Source organism: Galleria mellonella, unplaced genomic scaffold (assembly GCF_026898425.1).
Source record: "Galleria mellonella isolate WM207_F2 unplaced genomic scaffold, CSIRO_AGI_GalMel_v1 utg213, whole genome shotgun sequence".
In the NCBI taxonomy this organism is placed as follows: domain Eukaryota; kingdom Metazoa; phylum Arthropoda; class Insecta; order Lepidoptera; family Pyralidae; genus Galleria; species Galleria mellonella.
The window spans coordinates 3,029,046-3,056,927 of NW_026442039.1; the positions used below are offsets into that span (position 1 = coordinate 3,029,046).

The 27,882-nt window shown below is 31.5% G+C and overlaps 4 protein-coding genes across 7 annotated transcripts in view; 1 reads left to right on the forward strand and 3 right to left on the reverse strand.

Annotated features, from left to right (window-relative positions):
- The window catches only part of LOC113511895 (folliculin-interacting protein 2), a 31,196-nt gene extending 19,653 nt beyond the window's left edge, over positions 1-11,543 (reverse strand). Inside the window, exons 1-5 of one of the 3 annotated variants that reach the window (XM_031913455.2) lie at positions 11,278-11,543; positions 9,403-9,592; positions 2,194-2,306; positions 1,369-1,541; positions 512-625 (exon numbers count right to left, since the gene is read on the reverse strand). In XM_031913455.2, coding sequence (XP_031769315.2) covers positions 512-625; positions 1,369-1,541; positions 2,194-2,306; positions 9,403-9,592; positions 11,278-11,354 — 667 coding nt within the window. In that variant the 5' untranslated portion in view covers positions 11,355-11,543. Of the gene's footprint in view, positions 1-511; positions 626-1,368; positions 1,542-2,193; positions 2,307-9,402; positions 9,593-10,800; positions 11,255-11,277 lie in introns of those variants that run through there. The other 2 variants (XM_052894553.1, XM_031913456.2) reach the window with 2 other exon arrangements.
- A 651-nt stretch (positions 11,544-12,194) lies between these two features.
- Positions 12,195-27,791, forward strand: LOC113511923 (bifunctional peptidase and arginyl-hydroxylase JMJD5). Its single transcript, XM_031913705.2, has 3 exons — positions 12,195-14,131; positions 15,261-15,346; positions 27,498-27,791. Exon 1 carries the CDS (start codon positions 12,849-12,851, stop codon positions 14,061-14,063), a length of 1,215 nt encoding a protein of 404 aa, XP_031769565.1. The 5' UTR covers positions 12,195-12,848; the 3' UTR covers positions 14,064-14,131; positions 15,261-15,346; positions 27,498-27,791.
- Positions 14,352-22,607, reverse strand: LOC113511922 (isovaleryl-CoA dehydrogenase, mitochondrial). Its single transcript, XM_052894554.1, has 9 exons — positions 22,431-22,607; positions 21,619-21,745; positions 20,973-21,051; positions 20,200-20,305; positions 19,171-19,332; positions 17,635-17,790; positions 16,819-17,010; positions 15,793-15,961; positions 14,352-14,674 (listed from the first exon to the last, which is right to left on the reverse strand). The coding sequence occupies exons 1-9, from the start codon at positions 22,545-22,547 to the stop codon at positions 14,541-14,543; spliced, it is 1,242 nt and encodes a 413-aa protein (XP_052750514.1). The 5' UTR covers positions 22,548-22,607; the 3' UTR covers positions 14,352-14,540.
- Positions 24,310-27,882, reverse strand: part of LOC113511921 (bifunctional 3'-phosphoadenosine 5'-phosphosulfate synthase) — a 38,357-nt gene continuing 34,784 nt past the window's right edge. For both annotated transcript variants that reach the window (XM_026895647.3, XM_026895646.3), the window contains exons 13-14: positions 27,505-27,613; positions 24,310-26,217 (exon numbers count right to left, since the gene is read on the reverse strand). In XM_026895647.3, coding sequence (XP_026751448.1) covers positions 26,117-26,217; positions 27,505-27,613 — 210 coding nt within the window. In that variant the 3' untranslated portion in view covers positions 24,310-26,116. The remainder of the gene's footprint in view (positions 26,218-27,504; positions 27,614-27,882) is intronic.

The following is a 27,882-nucleotide window of genomic DNA, read 5'->3' on the forward strand; positions in this document are numbered from 1 at the left end:
CTCACCTATCATCCCTCACTGGTGCCCCGCCAGTGTATACCGTTAGCGCAGGCGACGTTACCATTCCATTATAATCCATCAAAAATGCCTATAATAAAATTGAGTGCTGTTAAACCTTAGGAATAAATGTTGACTTTTCATCTCTACCCCATTGTAGTCAACTATAAAAAGGCATAATTTCCCTAATGGTAATAATATGAATTATGAACTATATAGGTAAACAATACTGTGCCCAATTACGTTATTTTTAACACAAAAATGCAAGGTCATTCACCTTGAAATTATGAACTATTGATAGCCTGACAATTTCATAGGCGGTACTCTTGCGAAGTGACAAACGTACAGCATGGAGCATATTATAGACGAACGTGAAGAAAGATGAGCACTTTTTTCTCCACTATATTATATCCATATCCTTACCACCAAGTACATTTCACCTCACCTTGTAGCACCGCGTACAAAGTTGCCAGGCTATAAAATAAAAATAACGTAACAAAATGGTTACACTTACAATAGAAGGTGTAGAATTCTTCTTGCGTGTTATTTCCGTCCCAGATATCAAACATAGAAACGTAGTCGTAGGTGGAGTCGACACTGCTACGTGGGGAGTGATCCCCATAAAAACCTGTGTTACATTATAATTTTAAAATAAGTCTTCGTCAAATGTATTGTGTTTATTTTCAACATTATTTATGTACAGCTATATTACGAACAGCGATAAAAAATGTTTTTTTTTTAACATTCTATCCAATATTTTATATTATTCCTTTGACATAATGTTAGTATGTTTATAAACATCTTTAATGCAGGGCGCAGAAAAAAAATATAATTTATCCTATTGCCAACGATCAACTTGTTTACTATGAAGTAGATAAGCGATAACCGCCGCCTATAGATATGAACATTTGAAGAAACCCATACTATAATCTCTAGGGAGAAACTCGTCAGGGAGCAGAATTCTAGGTGAATTGATCACAATGGGCCTTAATTAACCTGCTTTGTCATCTTCACCCCTCACTGGTTACCTTTAACACAAGCGGGGTGTCCATTCCATTATCACTTAATAAAAAAGTAACATGGACATCATAGAATACACTGTAACCCGTGATATGCGTTTCTATGGTGTTATAACTTCACATCCCACATAATATTACAGGCGTTCGAACCGAAATCCAGCCGACCAGAAATGCAAGCAGCAGAAACACGAGTGGGACAGAGTTATTCAACTGACGGAATGTATATATTCGTATATAAAAAAATCACCACAGACTTTCTCCCCCCCCCCCCTTCTCTGGTGATTAGTTTTTTTTTTTGTATACATAAAAGTAATATATTACAATAATTCTTTTTTAATTGTAGAATAAGTACCTGAATCCCCTCTATCGATGGAGAAACTCAACGACACGCCTTCTTCTTTGAGTAGCGGTACATTTAATGGCATCGAACTATTCCGTACTTTAGCTGTGCTGCTTTCAGTCTTTCTTTCTGTGCGGCTGATACGACGCGAGGTTGGTACACAGAACACCTTAGTGCACATAAGCCTAAATAAAAAAAAATAGTTAATTGAAGCTAATCACACAATAAAAAAATTTGCATTATAAATGTCATAAAATCATCTATAAATTAATCACTACTGGCTGCTCGATTATACATATATTTATGAGTATTCACTTAACTATAGTCGTGACGTCGTACGCATGGATTTTGAAAGTACCTAAGCACTTGTAGTAGTTATCAAAATATAACAAACACTACATTTTAAATTAGACCTTCAGAATGACAACTGTAATAACTGCATCTAATTTGCTACAGTAGTATCTGCGTAATGCCGAGAACAAACATGCAGACAGAGAGAAATTAAAAAAATAATAATAAATGAATGAACGAGTATAATTTTTGCATTATACAATATAGGGAATAAGCAAGACAATTAATAAATGTAACGGTACTGTTGTATAAGTACAGTAAGGAGGTCTTATTGCTGAAAACAATCTTTAGAAGACAACCTTCAAGTAATGAACTAATTGTCATACAATTAGATATGATAATATTGTATAATTAAGAAAGTAAAACGTTAAAATTTTGTTATTGCCCCTCATATATTGGTGTATGCAGATATCGTTTATAAAGCGACGGTTACCACTTTCTATCAATTTGACTGAAATTTTCGAGTAGAATAAAAACTATAAATACCTTCTGGGCTCGTCCATGATATGGATCTTCAGTGAAACACTCTTGCAATTCATAGCCACAGCGCCGAATATCATCTCACCGAGCACTTTGGCATCAGCCGCCGGACCCTTGTACTGGACAAATAAACATGCTTGTTATTTAATTAAAAAATATAACTAGTACACATACATGTATTTTTAGGACAAATTCCTTATAGGGTAAGCAAAGAAAATTATTGTATGTAATTATTATTGTATATAAGAATAGAGGCCTTTGGTACTCGATTTTGTCTTACTGCAACCACTTTCATAGCTTGTCTCACGTAAACATCAGATTCACTGAATCTTGTCGCTTTCCTTAAGAAATACGTAGTTTATTTAGTTTGGATCATGGTTAGCATTTAGGCTTTACCTAGTGCCTGCACCCTTACAATTTCGCATAAAACTAACTGACGCAACATATGTTTTTCCTAATTTTCAAATACGTAAACTCACACGTTCAAGATGCTGTTTTGTGGATAATGGACAAGTAACAATCACCTCGTACGAACGTCATATTTGGCATCTAATAATAAATATATGACTTCTACTCGCCTACTAAAATACCAATATCTTGAAGTTTTCACAAACAATGGCTCGACGTGATAAATCTACGCTCTCTAAATAGTTTAATGATCCCAAATCGATCCATGTTTATGAACCTAAACACCTACTTTACGTCCAACGTAGCCTGGCAATGGCTGAGTGGCTAATCGGTCATTATTATTATGACTAGTTCAGATACGATCGATCAACTTCATAGAAACTTTATAGAAACAAACATAGTTATTATAAATATTTCGAAACCACAAAACAAATTAAGGAATGTTTTCAACAAACAAATAATAAAGATCGAAAGATTATAGTTTGCGCTAAATATGTAGGAAAATACATGCTGATTTTTTTTTAATAAATGATAATGGAATGGTAACCCAGTCTGCGCTAACGGTATACGCTGACGGGGTACCAGTGCGGGATGATAGATGAGAATGAAAGGGCATGTCAGTTAGCCCATCGTGATGAATAAACCTGGAATTCATCACGATAGTATCAAGGGAGCTACGTGGAGGTCGATCTAACAGCGATTGTTATCAATGGGACTGGCAGTTCATATTACTAAAGATCCCCCCCCCCTACGTGCTGAAGTTATAATTATATAGAGTAAAAAGTAGTAATTTAAGATATACAAGAAAAGTACATATTATATGAGAATACATCCTATCGACTACGAAAATAAACATCAACATCGGATCATAATAGACATACAGAAAAAAAAAGTAATCAAGTCTCCTTCTTTTAAAGTCAAATAACAATACAATAAAATATGATCTGAATCTTTTTTAATAATTTTGACATTGGAAAAATTTGACGAAATTCGAACCTGCGTAACAATTACGCGACAATCATCATAAAAATGTTAATGATGTATAAGTAGGTAATACGGAAGCACTATTAATGGATATGTATATAAAAAAATAAGCGATTGCCATAATCCGGCGTATGGATAATGGCATGTGACATCCGACATGCTATACCACCACATACCACGTGACGAAAATCCTTATTACATTATAAATGCAAAAGTGATTTTATTTGTTACCTTTTGGGATCTTAACGGGTCAGCCAATCATTATTAAATTTAATATACACGTAGAATATGGGATGGAGAAAGACATGGGCTACTATACTCGTATATCCCGATCAATCGACATATTCTCCCGGTCACGCGAACGAATTCAAAGGTAAAAGCTAGTAACAACGTAATTAAACAACATGGATAAAATTAGGAAGATATGTTACCATAGAAGCAAGCGGTTTTGTAGTTTCTATCTATTCCTAACGTAAAAATTCAAATCGATAATATTAGTAGTTGCTGGAATATTGCACTGTGATAGACAGACCGACGGACAAAGTCGCAACATAAAGTTTCCTTTGTATCAATTTTGTACGGAACCCTAAAAAGCGTGAGAGCGGAAATAACCGTCCAACAGCCTATTCAAATTTCAAACCTACATTTCTTTACAGTATATAAGTTAAAAAATAATATCTGTGACGGAAATACTAAGATCAAATGGACGAGCACTAATTAAATTCGTGACGTACTGAAAAAGGGCCAAGTAAAAAATACTCTTAATTGGCGAACATTTATTAATATACTGATTAATGTAGAGGAAGTTATTTGACTCGGAACATTTGGCTTTCTTTAATTTTTATTTCTGGCCACTCCAGTGGGAGAAGGGCGTGACGAGATGGTCGTAGGTATAAATAGAGTATAGTTGCATCATCAAGGTCTACGCAAACGTGAACTTTTTGTTGATGGAAAAGTTTCCCTTTAGGTATGTAAGCTGTTATGTAACAACACATGAGAGAAAGAAAAAAGTATTTTTATTCAAGTAAACTTAGATTTAAGCATTTTTGAATAGTCATTTTTTTTTCATTACCGGACGATATGGAGCGCAATTTCAGCCAAGAAGGACGGACAAGAAAATCAGCTGTTGCTTATAATATAAATGAATTTATGTGAATATAAACTACTAAGCAGTAAGAGATCACAAAGTGTAAAATATTTAGTATATATATTTAAAACAAATCAATAAAATAAATCAATTTCAGTGATCAGAGCATAACAATCCCTACAGGGAGCACGCTCTTCATAGCCTGTATCTTTATGGGTTATATTATGAACGAATTAAAATTCTCTTTTCGGATTCAAAAGCCTAGGACTACGTGATAAATGTAAAGAAATATGTCGGCAAATGTCTGAGAATTAAATTTGATTACAACTTAGAAGGCTTGCATAAGTAATCAGTGTATTGAATGATAATGGAATGGTAACTCCGCCTGCACTAACGATATACGATGGCGGGGCACTAGTAAGGGATGATAGGTGAGAATGAAAAGGCAGGTCAGTTAGTCCATCGTGATGAATTCACCTGAAATTCAACACGATAGTTTCCAGAGGGGACCACATGGAGGTCGGTTATAGGGTATATTGCTAGCAATGGGACTAGTAATCTACATTACTAACCCCCCTCCCCCTTAAGGTCAGTTGCACATAGGTTGTTTCTTGTGTTCTCTACACATAAATATAATATTACTGTTAGGTTTTCTGGTGACGTATGATGTAGGTAGGTCAACAAGTCAGAACTTTGGCTCTGTTAGCTTGTTTATTACCATTACAACCAAGGTCATAAGAAAAATTAAAGTTATCGTTCCTAAATTAATCGAGCGATCGAGCACTAAAATACACGTAAATCGATCCGGTTCGTCTTACCGTTATAATTAATTAAACGTATTTATTACTTTTTTATTCTTAGAAATTAACGGCGTCAAAAAAATTCAAAGCATTATAGGCATGGGTAATATCCGTACCGTTCTGATATCTATATATTGGGTTTTCTGGAAATTGATGGTGATAAAAGGTCATCACCCATTTCGATATCGCCTTATACCAGTTGGATATCTCCATTCGTTTCAATGGAGTGTTTTATTTCAATATTATATATTGGACAACCGATATATATATATATATATATCTATTTTTTTTTTTATTTATTAGACACATAAAACAGGTCATAACCATAAAAAACTTAAACAATAGTTATATTTGTGATACAGCTAGGTTACAATCCAATTACATTATGTGCACAGCTTGAGTGATTCATGTAAACACAAGCACTTAAATAAAATACTTAAAATTTATTGTAAAAGATAAAACTATATAAATGATTCTATGTGTTCAATCATATTTTACAAAACAGAGAACAAAGAAGAAAAAAAGAGTAAAAATTTTGTTTGTCATAGAATTTGTGGTCAAATAGTAAGTCGTAATAATGATGACACATCCTTTCCACAGGATTGTAATAAGAAGTGTTATTTCTATCAACTTGGTAAACAATTTATGAATAAGATCACGTACTTTGAACCTCGTATTAAAATTGATATTATTTAGTAGTAGAGATAGCGAATCTATAACGTAATGAATGATTTTGTACAGACATAGTATGTCACTACACTGACGACATTTTTCTAAAATCTAATATGGAAATGTTCAAGCCTTCATAAGAACTCAGTTTGCGAAGCAAGCCTGTTCGAAACGCGAGTATATTAAGGTATTTGCGCTGAACACTTTCAATGCGACAACAATGTACTTTATAAAATGGAGAGCAGATAACTGAGCCGTACTCTAGAATATTTCTCACCAGTGATTGATACAGAGTAATAAAATTGCGTGGATTCTTAAAGTTTCTTATTAATCTAGTAACAAATCCCAGCAATTGATTGCTTCAGTTTATGATATATTCATAATGTGGTTTAAAAGAAAGTTTGTCATCTAAAATAACACTCAGATCATTAGCGGCATTTGTACGCTCCAGTATTTGTCCATTACCAGTGTAATTATAAATTATTTTTGTGATTTAACAGTAAAAGACAACACAAAACATTTACGTACTAAATTATTAATATTGATAATATAATTGCAATATCTATAATAAAAGATGTTTTTTTTTATGAGTTAAAATGGTATGGTAACCCCGCCTGTCCTAACGGGATACGCTGGCGGAGCACCAGTGGAGGGTGATAGATGAGAATGAAAACAGGCCAGTTAGCCCATCATGATGAATTCATTAGGAATTAACCATGATAGTTTCCAGAGGGAACCGCGAGGAAGTCGACCTAGTTGGGTATATTACTAGCAATGGGATTCTCAGTCTCCTTCACTAACAATCCCTTTCCCCCCAATAAAAGATATGTTATATATTGCTGTCTATAGGATGGGTACCCTTACTTTCATAGATCATTCGGTTTCGTGTTACATTGTATGTATATTACGGAGCATAAGTTTGTAACTTGACAAAATTTAATATTCCCTCTAATGTAATGTGTATTCAATTTGATTGATTGAAAAATAGTTCGAGTAACAAGTGGTATACGCAATCTAGGGCGAACAGGAAGCACTAAATAGGGGATCTTTAAAATTTATTTTAACACTAAGCCTCATTTATACTCATTTTGGCAAATTAGGGAGGATGACCACGATACCGATAAGTGTAAATGGAGACAGTTATTATCTACCTACGGAACTATTCATCCGTTACATTATCACTAGTTACTGAAACAAGACAAAAATATTCATAATATGCAAACTTATACGTAAGCATTTTATAGGAAGATTTATTACTAATAAGCGTTTTTTAAATTCGTAGCACGACACGACCGTCACTGTTTGTAAATATGTTTGGATGTTTGTTGCTCAGACTCTTTTAATTAATTTTAACATAAAATGGCACATACATAAACCGATACGGTGAATTAACATATACTTATACTATATCTTGATCCATGCACACAAAATCACGGAGCACAAATAGACCTATAGATGTAAGGAACGGATTGTTAGTAGTAGCCCGATTGCTAGCAATATACCATGTCAATATTACAACCTAATAGAAACTAAGTTCATTTCTGTCAAATTCGTCAAAGTGAACCTAATGACTTGACCTCAATCCTCACCTATCATACCAAACTAGTACCCCATCAATATAAACCCATAGCAAAACTATGTGGGGAGGAGGGATTATTACTAATGCAGAGTATTTATCACGATGGGCTAACTGACCTGACATCCATTAAAAAAAATAGAAATATTTCCATTCCATTTTCATTCATTTAAAAAGGCTATAATAGCTATAGGAACAGAAACTATACAAAGACATGTGATGTCCATTAATTGAGACAGGCTAAAATTACAATGCCACGATGTAGTTCATTATTCCCACTTACAGAACTAAAAGGCTAAATACAATATAAGTGGGCTAAATTTAGAACGAACGTGTGCGAATAAACGAGGGTCGGCAGTCATGTGATCGCACTCTGTCAATTGTAATGTTTATTTTTAAACTGATATAATGATAAGAATACAAGCGCACAATAACAATGGGTAACACGTAATCAACACTCTCATTAGACTGAGAAGGCTAATTTTAAATGACTTCCAGAAAGAGGTTTTTAATTTGCATGCACTTTTTTTACATACACATCTTCACTAATTCTGAACAAACTGATAATTATTTTTAAACTAATGTACTCTTATGTTGATTATTTATTTTGTTCTTATTGGAGCCATTATTTCCTTTTTGTCATTTCTCTTTGTAATGTACATAATCTGCACTTACAAACGTTCATAATTTTTGCTTATTGAAGTGTGGCAACGCCGCACTTAACTGTCAATTTAAAAAAAAATGAAAAATGAATGATTTTCAATGTTTATCACATAATAAACTATATATGAATCTACCACTAAAACTTTGGCCTTCTTCATATTTTACTTCGATTTTTTTAAATATGTTTTGCCATCAAAATCCAATTTTTTAGTGATAGTATAGTAAAAATATTATTACATGATTAACATTATAGTTTAGTATTATTCAGAACACTTTTAAATAATCAATCTCACAATACAACAATCAAACATTTAGGACGTTCAACTGTTTTTTAAAATTGACAGACATTTGCTACACCTTGATATGAAGGCTCTAAGGTTCTCAATTACAGATTATGAGTCTTTTTGGGGGAATGTTACATAATATCTAAAACCATTACTAATTTGTTGTCGACTTTTATATCAAAAGTAATATTTACGTATTATGAAATAATCTCACATTTATCCATTTATGATAACACTATGTTATGAGTAAAAAAACATTTAACTCTTATAAATGGCAAATGAATCAATCGTAAGATGCAGAATCGCTAATGGCTACTTGATACAGAAAAAGATTTTATTATTTCTATTGAAAACATGTCTAATTCTCAATTTTACCACCTATATCTAGTAAATCCCTTACTATATACTATAATATTGTTGGTTGATTATGCTCATAATAATTTTACAAAATAAAACCTACATCAAAACCACATGTTTCTACCACTAACCAGTAATATTGCATGGTGGTGTTGCAGTTTGAAGATTGAGATATGGTAGTAAAATTACAAATTATGGAAGAATACTCTGTAACTTTTGAATTCTCATTTACTGCAATACATACGGTGTACTATAAGTATCATAATGCATTTTATAAAGCCCTTAGTATTATTCCCTTGCCTAAAGGTGATAGTTATCACTTCCCATCAAATGGATCATCAGATTGATTACCATTATTTATCCCTAAATTATATATGAAAAACTTACCACATACGCAAACCCTTCAGACACCTCCACAATACAGGGTGCATCGCTAGCCTTTCTAATATTTGGTTTGTCATTCTTCCCAGCTGGTACTTTATCAATACTGGACGAATCAAATAAGAGCTTTCTACCACGCCAATCACACTCTTTGAATAGAAGCAACCTCACTTGCTCCTTGTTAATTTGAGAACACCTGTGGACAAAATATCTTACTATTAACATACATGTGAATTATATTATAATGTGAATTATAATCATTTAATATTTCAAAGTAGCATATTATAATTTTGAACATAACCTTACTAGAGATTAAAATACAATTACAAAGCATAATACACCAGTAGAAAAATAAGATGAAAATCTTTAGACCTTATACAAAGTCACCAGACCAGTGTAATTATAGCTTCTTCTTTTGTGAGGAGTGACCCATGCCAAGCATAGGGAAGTTAGTGGACTATAGTTATGATGATAGATGATATATTGATAAACCACAGTATTTTATAGTCCTATACTTGTACAATCTACTAATGAAATAATACCGTTTAAAGTAAGCTTAGCGATAAGGCCGCCTTTTGTATCACTTCTCATTAATATTTACTGTATTTGTTATTTCTCTTTTTACTTAGTGCAATAAAGTGTAAATAAATAATAAATAATAAATAAATAAATAAATAAATAAATGAAATAATACCATTTAAAGTACTTTATTTCTTACGAACAACTGTATCTGATGCAAAGGTACCATTTCATTCATTTATATCTATTAATAACAGTTATCACTTTCCAACAGGTAGTCTGTTGACTAATTTACTATTCCAAGTTGCAAAAATACAATAGCTCTAGTTGCTTCAGCAATATTGTTTAATTCATTTGAATTTAGCTTAAGTTGTTGATACATTTGTTTCTTATATTAAAAAAAAAAAATCTCCTCATGATTATGATTTTTTATTAATAACTTGACAGGATTAAATGCCAAGTTAATTTACAACCCATGTAAAACATCAGAACAAATTATATGACTTAAAAATCAACCCCCTAATTCATAAAACTTAAAAAATCCTGCAAATTTTTTATAATTATTTGTTCTGCAACTGTTTTCAAATAAAAAATTATAAAACAAAAAAAAAAAGACAAAACATATAGATAAAATAATTATGTTTATAGAGTGTTTGAAATTTGTATGTATAATGAGACATGTCATAAAGTCCCATTCATAAACATGAGTATAATTAATATACCAAAAGTAGTAAATAAAATCATGACATCACTTTTAAAATCAATAGTGTAGAAGTCTACATCAGTCTGAGCTATCCTACAAAAATTTAAACAATCACCCCTGTTACAAATATTCTAGACTTTACCAGGTTATTATTCTCAATTAAAATATTAAATTATTATTACCTAAATTTCATTTTATTTCATACTCGCATCAGCTGATGACAGCTGTTCAAAAAAGCAAACTGTCAGCAGGGGAAACTGTGTCACTTGCACTCACAATCCTTTTATGCAACCATAGTTTTCACTTTAAATGCACGTCAATGTTCTAATAATTATTGCTGTCGTCCGTAAGGAGTGGAATGTACTGATGTACTATCTTGTTTGAATGTAAATAATAAGTAAACATTGTCGCCCCGCCCCCTCGTAAGTGACGCGAACATTGATTGCGCGGTCGCCCACGCCCGCACCCCGCAGTCTTTATCTGTCGTAGATGCTTGCCGCTTGCCATGGTGCCAGCATCTCGTGCGTCAATCTGCACCCAAAGGTCCATGGAGCTCCTTCAGACGTCCACGGATATGAACATCGTGCGTCAAGCTTCGCAGCACATGTCACACCGAACAAAAATAAGTTATCATGAATGAAAGGCATTTAATGACGTACCTGATTGCACTTTGTAGTCCGCGAGTACTATAATCGAATTTTCTCTTTACAGGAAATAGTTTATCGAACAATGCCATTGCATCAAACGTGACATTTCACTGAATGGTCATAGCTATATCGACCTGGTATCATCTTTATTAGACTCATTTAGTGAATACTCTAAAGGAAATTCAATTGTTCTTGTTACACCTTCCCATTTTGCTAAGATTATTGAAAAATGTAAATAACATTAGTGACAGATCACGTGCAAACAAGTCATATGATTTTTCATAGACAATAATAAATTATTTTTATGGAGAGCGAGGTCAAGGTCATAAAGCGTTCCATTCCTGCTATATTGTAGCGACACATAAAACAATTCTTAAATAAAGTATCTAAATAATCAATTATTTTGTAGTACATGTACTAATTTCTCGAATTTCTTCGATTATTATGTTTTATTACAATCTAAAAAAATAAAATAAATTATTATGCATAAAAATAGAAGAAATTTCTATTAAATGGGCTGAAATGGGCAAGTCTAGATCTAAGTGTAGTCGTAAACCATAGACAAAATCATCATCAAAAACTTGCTTGTAACAAATCGCAACGTCAAAGTAGAGATGTGATCGTTTTTTCTCCGTTACCGTTTGGTACATTTTAAGAAAAATTTCAACGGGTTCGGTAGTATAGTGTTAATAATCTGATTCTTCAATAATTAATCAATTTTGATTTTAACATTATTATATGAAATCGGTAGTAATCGGTCGTCTTTATTTTAAAGAACAAATTTTTTTCAAATTGTAATAATAATTTTGAGGGAGAATTCGATTCTCACGGTAGTAACAAAAAGTTAAATGATGCATTATTGCGATTTTGTTTAATTTTATTTTATTACCACTATAAACGAAATTAAATTATAAATTTAAAAAAAAACTGTTTTACTAAAAGATATGTGGGTATTCAACATAAGTATGACAATGTAGTTCATTGAATAAAGAAATATAAAAAAAAATCAGAGTATCTAACTTATATATATGTTGCAACGTTTGTATCGAACTAGATGTAATACAGCAATTATTCAAGTAAATAGCTCTTGCTAAGCGTATCATTATAATGACTCATTCATACAACAGGTGAATAATAAAATAACTAGCTATTTGGCTATTACAAGGCTAGCTATTACACCATAAATAGCCGGATAGTTAAGTCACAGATATTTCGGTTAAAGACAATCCCTAGTTGATACAGCTCACGTCACGAACAAACCTCTCAATCTAACAACCGACACTTGATATTATATTTACACTTTTTGTTTTGTTTTTTTTTATTCGTTAATAGTTTTTAAATATTAAAAAAATAATTATACTACGTATCTTAATTTTGTTTAAATTAAATTCGCTTTGGCGAATTTCGTAATATTATTCACAAACAGAATGAAACGCCCTTGTAAGTTTCAATAAATAATTATTTTGTCATTTATTATTTTTTTTTGTCATTTATTTTGCAAATAGGTTATGTATGTCGTAATAACAATCTTGAATATACCAATACAGTTTTAAGGTGTTCACTATAATTTATGTAATTTAAATATGCAAACTTGCGAAGAAATCTATTATAAACTAGAAAGTTTTAAGGATAGTGTTAAAGAATCTTTATCAGAGATTGAAGAGTTGGATGTAACTTGTAAAACAAATCTACAAAATTACTTGAACAATATGAATTCTAAAAATCCAACAGCCATCATAAAAATTCAAGCAATAATTGATTATATGTATGAGAGAGTTAATATTGGTAATTGGAAAGAGGTGAAGCTGTTTTTAAGAAAAACCATCACCATAGCATCATATTTGAAGTTAGTGTATCATGTGAAACAAGCTGATATGCTGGATGATTTGTTTATAAAAGAATCATATAAAATTATAGATTTTGGTATTCTTTTTGGATGTCCTTTAGATAGAGAGCCTAAATTGCTACAAAACTGTGCATCATGTTTCAATGATGTCTCGCAACCATCTTTTTATAATGTATGTAATGATAAGTGTATGGTAGACAGTGTACAAGAAAGTATTGACTTTGAACATAATAAATACAGTACTCACCATCTGGATGTTCTTGATTGTCCTAGTATGGAACATTTTTATAGAAATTATATTTTAAAAGAACAACCGGTAATTTTAAATAATTGTATCAATCACTGGCCAGCTCTAAGTAAATGGAAAGACATAAATTACTTAAAAAAAGTTGCTGGCTCAAGAACAGTACCTATAGAGTTAGGTCGGGTTTATACAGATACTGATTGGACACAGAAACTAATGACAGTAGATGAGTTTATAAGTAAACATATTTACCAATGTGATAGTTCCACTGGATACTTGGCCCAATATCAACTGTTTGAACACATCCCAGAATTAAAAAAAGATATTTCAGAACCAGAATACTGCTGTTTCTCTGATGATGAGGAAGCTATCGACATAATGGCTTGGTTTGGTCCAAAAGGTACCATATCTGCTCTACATCATGACCCCAAAAGGAACTTGTTGACTCAAGTTATTGGTGAAAAACGTTTATTCCTATTTTCGCCCAGTGATTCAGATTTTTTATATCCACACGAACATGAGTTATTGAACAACACAGCACAGGTAGACCCGAGGGAGCCAGATCTAGAGAAATATCCCAAATATAAGAATGCCACACCATTTTACTGTGTCCTACATCCTGGTCAGATGCTGTACATACCACCAAAGTGGTGGCATTTTGTTGAATCACTCTCTATAAGTATATCAGTAAGTTTCTGGTGGAGTTAAAACAATTCATTTCATCAAAAAAAAGAGGACAATTTCTAATAAAAACAATATTTAAAAATAAAAATGAGGTTTGTACCCTAAATATTTTATAATTCTTGATTATGGATAGATATCACTTTTATAATATTAATAAAAATCTTTAAAACATTTATATTAAACAACATTACAAGTTGTTTAAGGAACTAACAATATCCTAATTACAATTAATTGAATCTTCAATTTCAGTACTTTATTATTTTTTATGTTAAAGATAGGTAGGTACATATAAACTAAATAATAAGAAAAAAATTAATTGCAATATTTTTATTAAAATAAAAAATAATTAAGTAGGCACAGCCAATTCAAACTAAATAATTTATTAAATTGTATATTATCAACTTAATAATGAAAATTGAAATATATAATGTATAAAAATAATGTATTTATCTCTCCTCAGTGAGATTCAAGAGCAATAAAAACTCAGAAGTTATCTTCTATTTATTTATATTCATTATTTAGAGCTCTTCCAATCAACATTCTCCGTACTTCAGATGTACCAGCACCAATTTCATACAATTTGGCATCCCTAAGTATTCTTCCTGTTGGGTAGTCATTGATGTAGCCATTACCACCTATAAAAAAATAAAACTCAATTTTATGATTCACATTTGTGAACCTTCCTTTCCTTTGTATGACCTCTCCTATTCTGATATTATTCATCTTTTCTGCTAAACTTTTATTACTCTTAGAGGTCTCCCAGGCTGGTCACTAATCTATTGGCAAAATAGTAAAAAAATTCAACTCAATTGGTAACATGTGTAATATATTTTGAAAATAGAAGTCACATAGATTATTGTGAAAAGGTGAAATGTGAAAGAAGCTTGTTTTGGCAAAGGGTAAATAAGAAATCATGCTATGTCAACTAAGTGAAGAAGAGTATAGCCAGTCATTATCCCTCTACTTAATTTACAGGGTACAAAGGAATAACACCAGAGTCCTCAGGAATGGCAACACATGAGGGGTATCATGGGCGAAACAGTATACTCTGTTATGTCCATGGTACTGCTCATGTCTATAGGTGACGGTTACCACTTTCCATCAGGTGGGCTTATATATATATATATATATATATATATATATATATATATATATATATATATATATATATATATATATATATATATATATATATATAACTTATCTTACTTTATTTTTTAGGAGAACAGAAAGAAGTACAATGACTATTATAGCAAAGGATAGATACAGATAGGAAACACTCAAGACCCTTATGGAAATGTTTTAAGGTACAATTTTCAATTTATATTTTTATCAAATACCTACATATTTGTATGTATCTAAACTAAAATTATAAATAGGAAAAATTTTATGTTTGTAATGAATAAACTTATATTTACATAACCAATTTAAAAAAGATACTTTCACCTATAGAAAAGTACATTATCAGCAAAAGCATGGTCTGTATTTAAAAAAAATAGACTATACAAAGCCAGGGCAAATCAGTAGTGTATTGTCAGTTCATAATATTATTTAAAGGGATATTTATTTATTTATTCCTTATTGCACAATAAAATTTGTACAAATGATGAATCCATCCATACCACCATTATTATTAGGGGTTATAATAACATCATATGTGTAACTATTCAATTGTTGTATTTAAAATCTTACTCGTTATGCACCAACCAAATATCAATCTTAATAACTTAATATAAGTAATCAATTTCATTACCTAAAATCTGAATCGCGTCCAGAGCGACGGACGTGGCTTTCTCTGCGCAGTACAGTATCACGCCGGCGCAGTCTTTACTGTTGATGTGACCACCGTCGCAAGCTTTCGCAACATTGTACAAGTAACTGCGGCATGCACTTAATGTTGTATACATGTCGGCCATTTTACCCTGGAATATATTAACCATGTTTTACCAGAGGGAGACTTTGTACAAAAGTCGTTTGCTTGGGTACCTCTGTCGCATTCGTTTTTCAACCGTGAAACAGTTGTGTTTGCATAGCTGTGCTTCGGTTTGATATGGCAGTAAATTTACAGGGTACAAAGGTATAACATCTTAGTCCTCAGGAATAGCAACACATTTATTATGAGCGAACCAGTTTATTCTATTATGTCATGGTGCTCATGTCTATAGACGACGGTTACCACTTTCCAGCAGGTGGACCGTCAGCTTGTTTGTTATTCTAAGATGTACTTATCTGTAAAATAAATCTCTTCCAGTCAACCTAATACAGTGGCATAGGTAATAGTACCTTCCACAATTCTTATTTTTATGATTTTTTTTTATCAAAATGTTTTATATATTATGACAACTTATCAACGTCTCATTGCGGGTCTCTACCATTGGAGTAGTACATAATCCTACAATTACCATACTGCTCAGACTTGGTATTAATTTCATCTTGAGTTCTGTCTTTTTTGATGAGGTAGTGTGCTTTGTTTCCTTAATAAATTCATGCGATATCATTAGAATGAAAAGGAATCGTAACACATCATATTCTTATTTTATCACAATATGAGAACACTAGATTTCTGTATTGCCAATAAGCATGTTTCATTTTATGTATTAACGCTCTTATTCATAGAAAAAAACTATCTCTTTCTTTTGTGCTATATTCCCAATTTGAAAGTGGTAAAACAGTTTAATAGTTAAAATAGGTTTGTAGTTAGTTTTAGACTTTATAATATAAATAAGGGAATTACACTTTTACCATTACCTTTTTTTTTGACATTAAATATAAACATTACCTGTAATAATTGGAATTCTCCAATATACTGTCCAAACTGTTTCCTAGTGTGTGCATACTCAAAGGCAGTATCGATAGCCGCCTGCATCAGTCCCACGGGACCGCCGGCAAGCACCAAACGTTCCAAGTCTAAGCCCGACATCAAAACGTACACACCTTTATTTTCTTGCCCGAGTATATTGGTCACTGGAACCTAGACGTATAAATTTTTAAAATTATTTGTTTGGCATCGTTTATAATACAAAGAGGCAGAGTGAGAGCGAGGCATAGTGCGGAGTAACGACCAGTTGTCTACCCCTTTTGACATATGCCGAATTAATAATATCAAATTGACAATATATATATTATTATACCACAACCCCCGTAGGGTTGTATGTGTATTCTGGCACATACAAGTAATTTTTCGGTGATGGTGAAATGTGATGACGAAGCATATAGATAGACAGATAAAAAATATGTCTTTGGCTTCTATTATTCTTATTCCTTTTCTATTCTATTATTCTTATATCTCTCATATCATTATTTTTTTAATATATCCGATGTACAAATATCATGTATTATATTTTTTTATATTAGTAAAATAATCCTAATAAAATGACCACTTCTACATGGCGTATCATATTATATATATACATATATAATTCTTTACGAATACAACTAATAAAACCGCATCCAATTTGGCGCAATTGTTTTAGCTTATTCCGTTCCTGTTAAAACCCGTCACATTTTTTTTTATCTTTGTTTTTTATATCTTCTATATACAAAGTCTAGTTACATTCTTATTACATTAGTACAATTTTACTGAATCTATCTGTACCTTACAATCTTCAAACACCAACTCTGCAGTATTAGACCCTCTCATGCCGAGCTTGTCAAGTTTCTGTGCAGTTGAAAATCCAGGGAAATCCTTCTCTATTATAAAAGCCGTTATTCCATGTTGCGGCTTGGCTGTCACGTCTGTTTTTGCGTATACCTGAAATATGCATTAGAAATTTTATGTTACATATACTGCCGTGTGGTCCCGGCATTTGGACCACTCCTTCCTTTCTCTTGAATGTCGTGAGAGGCGACTAACAGAACTTAATTGTCGAGGGATACGCAGCAACGACTCTCTTAAAACATCATTAAAGCCTAAGTGCGGTTGCCAACCCGCTTGCCAAGTGTGGCAACTACTGGCAAAACCCCCCAATAGGGTAAGGCCTATGTTCAGCAGTGGACAGCTGATATGTTTATAATTATGAATTTTCATAGTGCCTCCGAACAAACTTTTTATACTACTCCTGTCTCTCTAATGGTTGCCTGGAAGATATCACTTTTAGCGATAAGGCCGCCCATGGCTTTGTCAGTATAATTTTTTTTTAATTGTTTATATTTATAATAAGTTTTCTATTGTAATCTTTTGGAGGAAATAATAAAGATCTATCTATCTTTTTGTTACATATATAAAAAAGTCACTGTTTCGGAAAACTATGCCAATAAATTCACCTTATAATAAGCAAACAACTGTTTTATCAATGAGTTGTTAATTTTCTTCAAACCTGTGATGTGATGAATAATTCGATAACTAATATCTAGGATATTACATCCTAGGAGGAGGACAAAAGTATTTTTTTCAAAAATTCACATTCTAAATTAGTCCGACCGAGATTGGAACTGATAGACACTCTTTATAGTTTCATCCAAAAGATTACAGTAGTAAACTTATAAATAAATACAAACAATTACAAGGCTAACACTGACATCTCATTTATGGAAATAAACGTAAAGAATAGGTGGCAGAAAACGTCAAATGGTTGATAGCAACCATAATAATAAATCATATAGATGATATTTTTAATTACGCAATAATTTAACTGTTATGCCCCAAAATCGTCTTATTTGAAATAAAACTATAAAATCCCATTTCATTACTTGAATTCGTCACTATCTGACCTCATTCTCATCTATTATTCAACACTAGTACCCCGCCAGCGTATACCAATAGTGCAAATGGGGTTATTATTCCAATTTTAACCGACTTTGAAAAGAAGGAGTTACTCAATTCAGCTGTACGTGATTTTTCATCTCTTAAAAAAAATTCCAACTACATATATTCCATCGAAAGGGGACCATCAGCCTGTTTGTCATTTCAAGGCGTATAAAAGTCTAGCTGTATCCCATGACTTTTCTCGAATGAATCAGTATATAAATTATTCTATATACTAAGTTAGGAACCTTAGGAAAATAGTTAACTTACCCGTGTATTGAAATTTCATTCTAATCCGTTTAGTAGTTTTTGCGTGAAAGAGTAACAAACATCCATACATTATTACAAACATTCGAATTTATAATAGTAATGGGATATATTTCTTACCACTAAAACGTCAGCATCTGGAGCATTAGTGATCCAGAACTTGTTTCCATTCAACACATAATAGTCCCCTTTTTTCTCAGCGCGCAATTTCATAGAGACCACGTCGCTTCCAGATCCTGGCTCCGACATCGCCAGTGCACCAATGTGTTCTCCCGAGCACAACTATAAAGAAAGAACATTAACTTAAAATAAATTTAAAATTTAAGAGAAATTAAAAAAAATCGTGGCCATACCAGTACTTTTGATTATTCCCTAATGGAGCAATTAGAGCCATTTGTAGACTTTGCCATTGTGGTGAACGTAACACTGTAAACATTCTCTGAGTATATTAAAATGCAATAGACGAGTTTACTGCGTTTACTCGAAATAATTTGTTTATAATATTTTCTATCGCCGAATAATTAGTCGGAAATTTAAACTAATACGCAAATTGTTTGAGGTGAACCTGATTTGAACTCAAGACTTTTAAGGTCAGAGTACTGTTATGAGAGAATAATACAATGATAATTGTAGTGAAGTATGTTAATCAGTTGACAATAAATATTTTAAGTAGCAATATAGAATATATATAATATATTTAGTAGTAGCCTGCCAAAGATATTAGAAGCGGCTCAGAAATATCTGAAGTCGAGTTAAATACATTTATTATAACTTTGTATGTTAGCACACTAGATTTATAACATTGATTTGATTTTTGCTGTTATAATGTTATAATTATTTTTAATGAATAAATAAATAAATAAAATATATAATTGTTAATACTCTAAATGTGGAAGTGAGTTTGTTTGTTTGTTACTTTATATCACCATAATGGTTTAATCAATCATTATAAAATTTGGTGTACATGTATTATATGGGATGTAGAAGGTTACAGGCTACTTTTTATCCTGGTCACATGGACAAAGTCGCGGGTAAAAGCTAGTAAGATAAATATTATTCAATATAATATTAGGCAATGATGATCTATTGTTACACTATTCTATAAATATTGAATGAAAAGTTATGGTTTTCCTAAAATATTTTACTTACCTTTGGTAAATATTTGCTCTTCTGTTCAGGTGTTCCATTTCTATTGATTTGATTTACACACAGGTTGGAATGTGCGCCGTAAGATAATGCGATGCTACCAGATGCCCTGAAATGTATATATAACCCGGACTAAGTGTCGTCAACAAAATTATAATTATAAATATAAAAAAAAAATCTGTAAATAACTTAAATTTAGAACGCGGTATCTATACTAATATTATAAAGAGGAAAAATTTTATTGTTTCTTTGTAATGGATAAAGGAATAAACTCAAGCTACTCGAAACTATTTTAAAAATTCTTTTATCTACAGTAATTTATATATTCATATCAGCCAGTAACATAGGCTATATTATTTCCGAAAATTCTACCTGCTCGTGCGAATCCAACGGCCAGATATATAGTCGCGTATATAAAAGTAAATTTTGCTTCACAATACCCTGGTGTATTGATAAGAAAGAAAAAAGGTGAAATTCGTTTCAGAATTGGCGACATAACGCGTAAAATAGTCACAAAAAAAAAACTGAGAAACACGTGATTCCCTCTGGAAACCGTTTTGGTTAATTCCTGCGGGATTCTTCACGATTGGCTAACTGGGCTATTTTCATCTTTATCTATCATCTCTCACTGGTGCCTTGCCAGCGTATACCGATAGCACAGGCGGAGTGACCATTCCATTGTCGCCTATTAAAAAAAACAACCTACTTCATTCGGAAGTCGTGAACGACAAATATATTACATGCGAGATTTTATTATATAATAGGTAAATACGTACCTTGACATTTCTTCCATAATGATGCAGTGGTCCAAATACTTTCCACCTGTGCCTCCATACTCTGGACTCGCTGTTATACCTACACATATAGTACAAATTAAACTATTTGAAGTATTGGAGTCATCTATTCTTACTTATAAAATCATTTATCCTGACAGCCTATCAACACACCACTAAAATACTAAGTCTAGAAAACTAAAATTTAAAACTGGTTTATTTTATAACATAAGTCTCCGCTAATGATTATTGTCAATTTTAACTTAAAGGAGAAATACGACACCACGCGTAAAAAGCCGCAAGCAACAGTCTTTATACAAAGTTCATCAGAATGAATACCACTGTCCCAGACCTTTTTTTTGTTGTCAAAATTATGCTGGCGGAATATAATAATGAAATTACAAGATACGGAACCATAACACTATCGTAAAGTAGGTTTTTCCATCAAGCTGTAGACCTTGATCGCAAAAATTCATCAGAATTTATAATGCATCAAGAACCTCGTTTTTAAAGTTCTTTAAAGAGAATACTCTCATTATTCTAGCAAAATTTGTGGACGAGACAAAGTTAACCATGCATGAAGTGACATTTTTCAGTGAAGCTGTCTCTAGTAAATTGAGTAAGGGTATTTCGAAAAATAAAATAATACCTAGTAGTCCCAGTTGTCCAAGTTTCTGCCAGAAGCTCCTTAACTCCTTGAAATTGTTTTCTCTGTCTATATCAGCGGCTTTTGGAGCTAATTCTTTTTGTACAAAGTCAAACACTAATTTTCGGAGCTGAAATATGTATAAATCTTATATAATATTTTATACTATTAGTCACTTATTTTTTAAAAACATGGTTTATTACGAAATGATTATAAGAATCTTCATTTTTAAAATCAATTGTAAAAATGTGACAAATATTATTGCAAATATTGCTAAAGTTTGAACAGCAAACATCACCATATAAGATGTTAATTGAAGGGCTTAGTTGCCACGTTTGGCAGGCGAATTGACAACCGCAGTAATGCTTTGGTGATGGTTTAGGAGGGACGCTGCTGCCAATCCCTCGACCACTAAATTCCCTTAATTGCCTCGTACGACACTCATGGGAATGGAAGGGATGGCCCATTCTACGCTGGGACCACACGGCCCTAAGGAATCTTTACTTAATATTGTTTACAGTAATAAAATATAAAATCTTCTCTATAAATTTATATAGAGAAGATATAATTTCCAATAGGATAGTCTAATTAATAAAAGTAGCTAAAAACGCTATGGAAATTGTCTCATGCTTTAAATAGTACCATGAGACGTATGGCCTAAGTTAAAACATGGAAAAGAACATTGTTATCATTCACAGTAATCATTCGTGTTATCGAATAAATAACAAGTCAGTTCAACAACAATCGTTTCGTGTCTCAATTCGTACACAAAATGAATATTTACATCAGCACATTATCATAATAAAATGACTTACCTGTTGCTGTTCTGTAGAGAGACCGAAAACATATTCATCTATAGGATAATGCGACATGCACCGCGTACCGGTTTTGCCACATTTATTTAATAATTTCCTTACGCATGCTACAACCATAATGATACAATATAAACGACCTATCACAGCTAGAACGAGCAATATACTGATTTGTTTGCAGTAACATTAATGATATCGTATTATTGACACAGTCGTTTAAGGTTTTATTAATAAGTAATTAAATTCAAAATCGCTTGTCATAGGCATTCTTTTTTAATACGACGTGATAATTCATGATAAGGCGTAATATTATCATGTTTATTGACATTTTATATATTGTATATTGTATAATCTAAAAGATATACGATTTCTTCATTCATATAGCATATTCTAATTGGAGGAGGTTATCAATAAACTGTTTTTTTTTTGTATGTTGCGTTTCATCTCCGATTTTGAATCGATTGTGATGAGTCTTTTTATAATCGATCGGGTTTACTCATGTCCTAGCCCCATATTAATTTTGTAACGATTGAAATATTTTAGAGATTTAAAATCTTGCTTATTCCTAACCGTTACAATTACTAACGCGACATCTAGAATTTGACGAGACTATTGACATTTTTTTTTACGGCCCACCTGATGGAAAGTGGTAACCATCGCCTATAGTACCATGGACATAACAATATATTGTTTTATATATATATATATATATATATATATATATACCCTGTAAATTCACTGATCCTTCAAAACGAAACACAGCCATGTAAACGCAACTGTTTCACCGTAGAAACACGAATGTGACATAAGTACCCAAGGAAACGACTTGTACAAAGTCTCCCTCTGGTAAATTGAAATATAATTCTGATTATTATTTTCTCTATTTTTTTTTTACTACGAAAGTGGCAACAAATACATTCCAGTTTCTTGTGAACATACAGATTAGGTATGATGATATTTTAGTTTCAAATAATTTGTATATGTTTGTGATTAATACATACCTACAACAATCATATAAATTCTTTTCTAACAACCACCTAATAGATATATTGGAAATGCATTCACAAAAACGAGGTCAGAAATTAGTTCACAAATAGTTTACCAGAGGGAGACTTTATGCAAAAATCCTCTACATGGGTTTTTGTCCCACTACTGTTTCTGCCGTGAAGCAGCTGTGTATGGTTGTCTTTCGGCTTGAAAGGTGAAATGTGGCAGTGAAATTACAGGGTACAGAGACATAACATCAAAGTCCTCAGGAATGGCAACGCATGAGTCCATGATACTGCCCATGTCTATAGGCGACCGATTCCACTTTCTATCAGATGAGATGTTAACTTATTTGCCTTCCTAAGTATTAAAAAAATACTAGTGTGCGTGTAATGTAAATGTGTGTATAAGATAGTTCTAAATTTATACGAAATTAAAGCTGTACAAGCAATAGCAATAATTGACGTATTTATTATAATTCCAATTTGTAAACGTTCATAACTTAATTTAGGTTAAATTAGATATTTTTTTCTTTCCAATTCTTATATATAATATTTCATGACTGTTCAATAATATTGCATTTAAAGAGATAAAATGTGGAATAAGTAAGGGTTTTCATTTTCGTAATTTATGTTATATCCAAATAAAGCACACTTTAGTCAACTATATTCTACTCTAAAAACTAATGCCACTTCTGTATGTAAAAATATTTAAAACCTTTTTCATATTTCTGTCAAATCCTACTGTTGAAATATTAACAGCAAAATTCTTGAGATATAGAGGTGATTCTGCTGGTAATAATTATACTTACCCTTATAATATGACGTCATAATACAGTAAATAGAGACAGCGCACCGGTCTCACTTTTTACTAATGTGTAAATAAAATAACAGTATATTGTACATTATGTTTATTTGTATATTAAATAAAACTATCAGCTTCAAAAGCACCATATTCACTAAAATTACAACAATTCAATGTTAAACCTCTCAAAAATTAACCAAGAAATTCTTAATAATAAAACATTGTTAAGTAACAATAATTATTGGAATTATGTATGTATGGTACAAGCAGTTGTCAGAGAGGATCAAATATATATCTTATTAATCTTAAGGTCAAGGTGGAAACGAAAATATTTTTAATGAAGGACAACGGATCGATAGCTCCGCGTGCGTGATAGGTTTACCCTGGTGGGGTATCAGTGAGGGATGATACGTGAGGATGAAGTCAGCCCAATGTGACGAATTTATCAGATACTAATCACGGTGGTTCCCAATAGGGTTTAAATGGACGTCGATAGATCCATTTACGAACAATCCACTAATTCGGAAATGAAAATATATCTTACTAGATTATTCTAAAATTAAGTAGGTCTATATTTTAAAACTATTTAATGATATCGAAAATGCGTCACTAGATCGTATCTTGGAATTAGTATAAAAAACACTATCAAATATATAGGATCATACATACATATAGACTGTGTACATGTTTTCATTGTACATCATATTGCACAATTTAGATAAATGCAAAGTACGTCACTGGTATCATTTATTAAAACATGTTAATTTTTCATTTTTTACATCACTAGTTTATAAATTTATTAAAAAATATGTAATAATAAATTGTATCTAACATATATATTTGTAGATCCTATGTAAAAGATACTGTTATAACCTGTTACTAATAATATACATATGCAAACATAAACTTGTTACAAAAAACCACGCGCGGTAAACAAATAATCATAGACAATAATGTTGCATGGTAAACGTTTTTGCACCTTTAATAAAAAAAAGGATTTTCTTTATTATAAGTAACTGTAATAAAATCATGCTTAATACCGGTATCTTATATAATAACTGAAATTATATATACTTTATTCACTAATATATTTTGTTTGCATTATACTTACGGAAACTGATGAATAACTAGCAATCTATCAAGATTTGTAATAATTTGAGAGTAGAATATATCAATAATCGATGACAGTACATTTAAGTAGTGTATTTAATTACAATTTGGCATTGCATATTATACGTAATTCTGCCAATGTGTCATTATGAAGCAAACATTGGCATAGGATTAACAAGTCATGGCGAGTAATCGCACGTAAAATATATGTATGTACGTAACAACGTATAAAAAACCTTAGATTGGTTTTATACGGTTTTATAAATAAAAATTTACTGAGGATGCCTTAAAGTCTTATTATAGTTTTTATGCTATTAAAGTTTTTTCAACAAAGTTTACACTATGTTTTTTTTCTTATAATTCAACGTGGATAAGTTAGGACATTTGACTATTTGGTGCAGCTTAATATGTTATCCATAGACAATATTTCTCTCTCACATATAAGTCTGAAAGATCAAGCCGAAATTATTTTGGTGAAATTGTGTGCATTTATAAAAATACTGTTAAATATAAAACATGAGAAATTTTTAAAATATGGAATGCGTTAAACACAAATAGACATATTTCCTTTAGAGGAATGTAATAAAAATTGTATAAAATTAAATATTGTGTCAAACATTATTTTAATAAAAAATATTCTATAAAATATTGCACATAGCTAAGCAATAACATTGTCAATGGTTATAAAATATAATAAAAACATAATTGCTATGCAAAAGCGATTAAATTCATTTACAGTATTACGTATAGGTCAAACCTAAGAGAACATTACTTATTATATCGAAATATTACATTTTAGATTTTAAAGATTGATAGTATTCTGAGAGGATCTTCCATGCTGTCGGTGCCATAAAGCCTTTAGGAGGCTCCTTGCCAGCTTTAGCAAGACCTATAAATATTATGTAATATTAATATAGGTAATTACAATACATCGAAGTATTGTTTTACAATGGTTAAATCATTCTTATACGTTCAATACATATACAATTTCTTTGAAAGTAGCAGAGAAAAAGAAGAGCAGGTTAGGAGACTTTATTGTTATCCCGCTCTGTTAGAGCGAGAGCGACAATTACGTCTTTAGGGCCGTTTCTTTTAAAATTTAAATAATGTTTAAAAATAGTTTACAATTTTGTTATTTCGGTATTATTGTTTTTTTTTTTATTATTTTTATTGGCATATTAATTTGGTAAACAATATTGATATCTTTATTTTATAAATTATTTATAATTAAAAAATTATTTAAATACTAAGCGCATAAAAATATTTTTATTTAAGTTATAAGAAAAAAAAAACTTTAATAAACTATTTCTATCGAATTAAAAATCTTATTGGTTATATACATATATAGAAACTAAAGCTTATTTCAAATATTTGCATAGTTATTTTAATTCGGTGTGGTGTACGCGTGAAGCAAGGTCATTGACCGTTTGCCGACAGCGCGTGCACGCAACGAGCCCCGTCGATTATGTACTGTATATTGTAATATGTACTACAGATGTTATAATAGTATGTACGTTGCATTGATTATTGACATACATACTGACACACAAACATACGAATTGCGCTGGATACTCGCCTTACGAAGATAAACTACTCTTCTTTTTCTCTTTCTCTGATAGTACGATGGGAAAAAGTGTACCAAACTAAGGCCGTTGTAAATGTATTAGCCGATAATATTATGTTCTCAGTATGCCTCGACGGATTATATGCGAAACAAATCCAATTACGATTCATGTAATTATTACTTCATATGCTTTTTAAACCCCCTAAAGAATTTTGGACTGGACTGTTAATTATGATCAACAGCTTGTCCGTTGTTGTTATAATAATTTAAGATTCTGTTTAATTGTTAAAAAATAATATTTTAATAATGGAAAAGCAATGATTTTGATTTAAATAGTAAACTCCTGAACCGACTTTGATAAAGTTTCTATGGGACTAATGTGACAATATATAAAAAAAGAATCGGATAAAAAATCCAAACTAGTTTCTAACTCGTAGACTTAAGAACACATTTACTTAAGACATAAAAAACACTACTAAATTGAGTTCCGTTTAAGTGTCGAATTATCAAAGTACGATCATAATTCAAACATTTGTTATTTAAAAGGTTCATTCTTATTGGAACTTTCCAAGATAAATAATAAGGTATACATTTGTAAATTTCAGATATTACCTCTCATCCTAGTTCCTGATATGAAGTCAAAGTCTTCCTTGCGCGTTGGATCAAAGAACGCCATCTTGCCGACTGAAATGTCGTAAGCAGCTACGCGGAATGGAATTATCTAGAAATTTGATTACATATTAACAGTCGCTTCAACATTAATTTGGAAAGTGCAATAAATAGTAGATTTGACAAATATATTTTTTATATTAGGTTTACTTAGCAAATGATTTTGGTAGGGCTTTTAATCAAAGTAAACAGTTTGTAAAATAATTAAAATAAAAAGGTTTTTGTGTTTACTATTTTGTTGTTTTTATAATATTACCTATTTATATTAAAATCCTATAGCTTTGCCCATAAATTAAAGTAAAATGTATGTTTTTGTGTAAT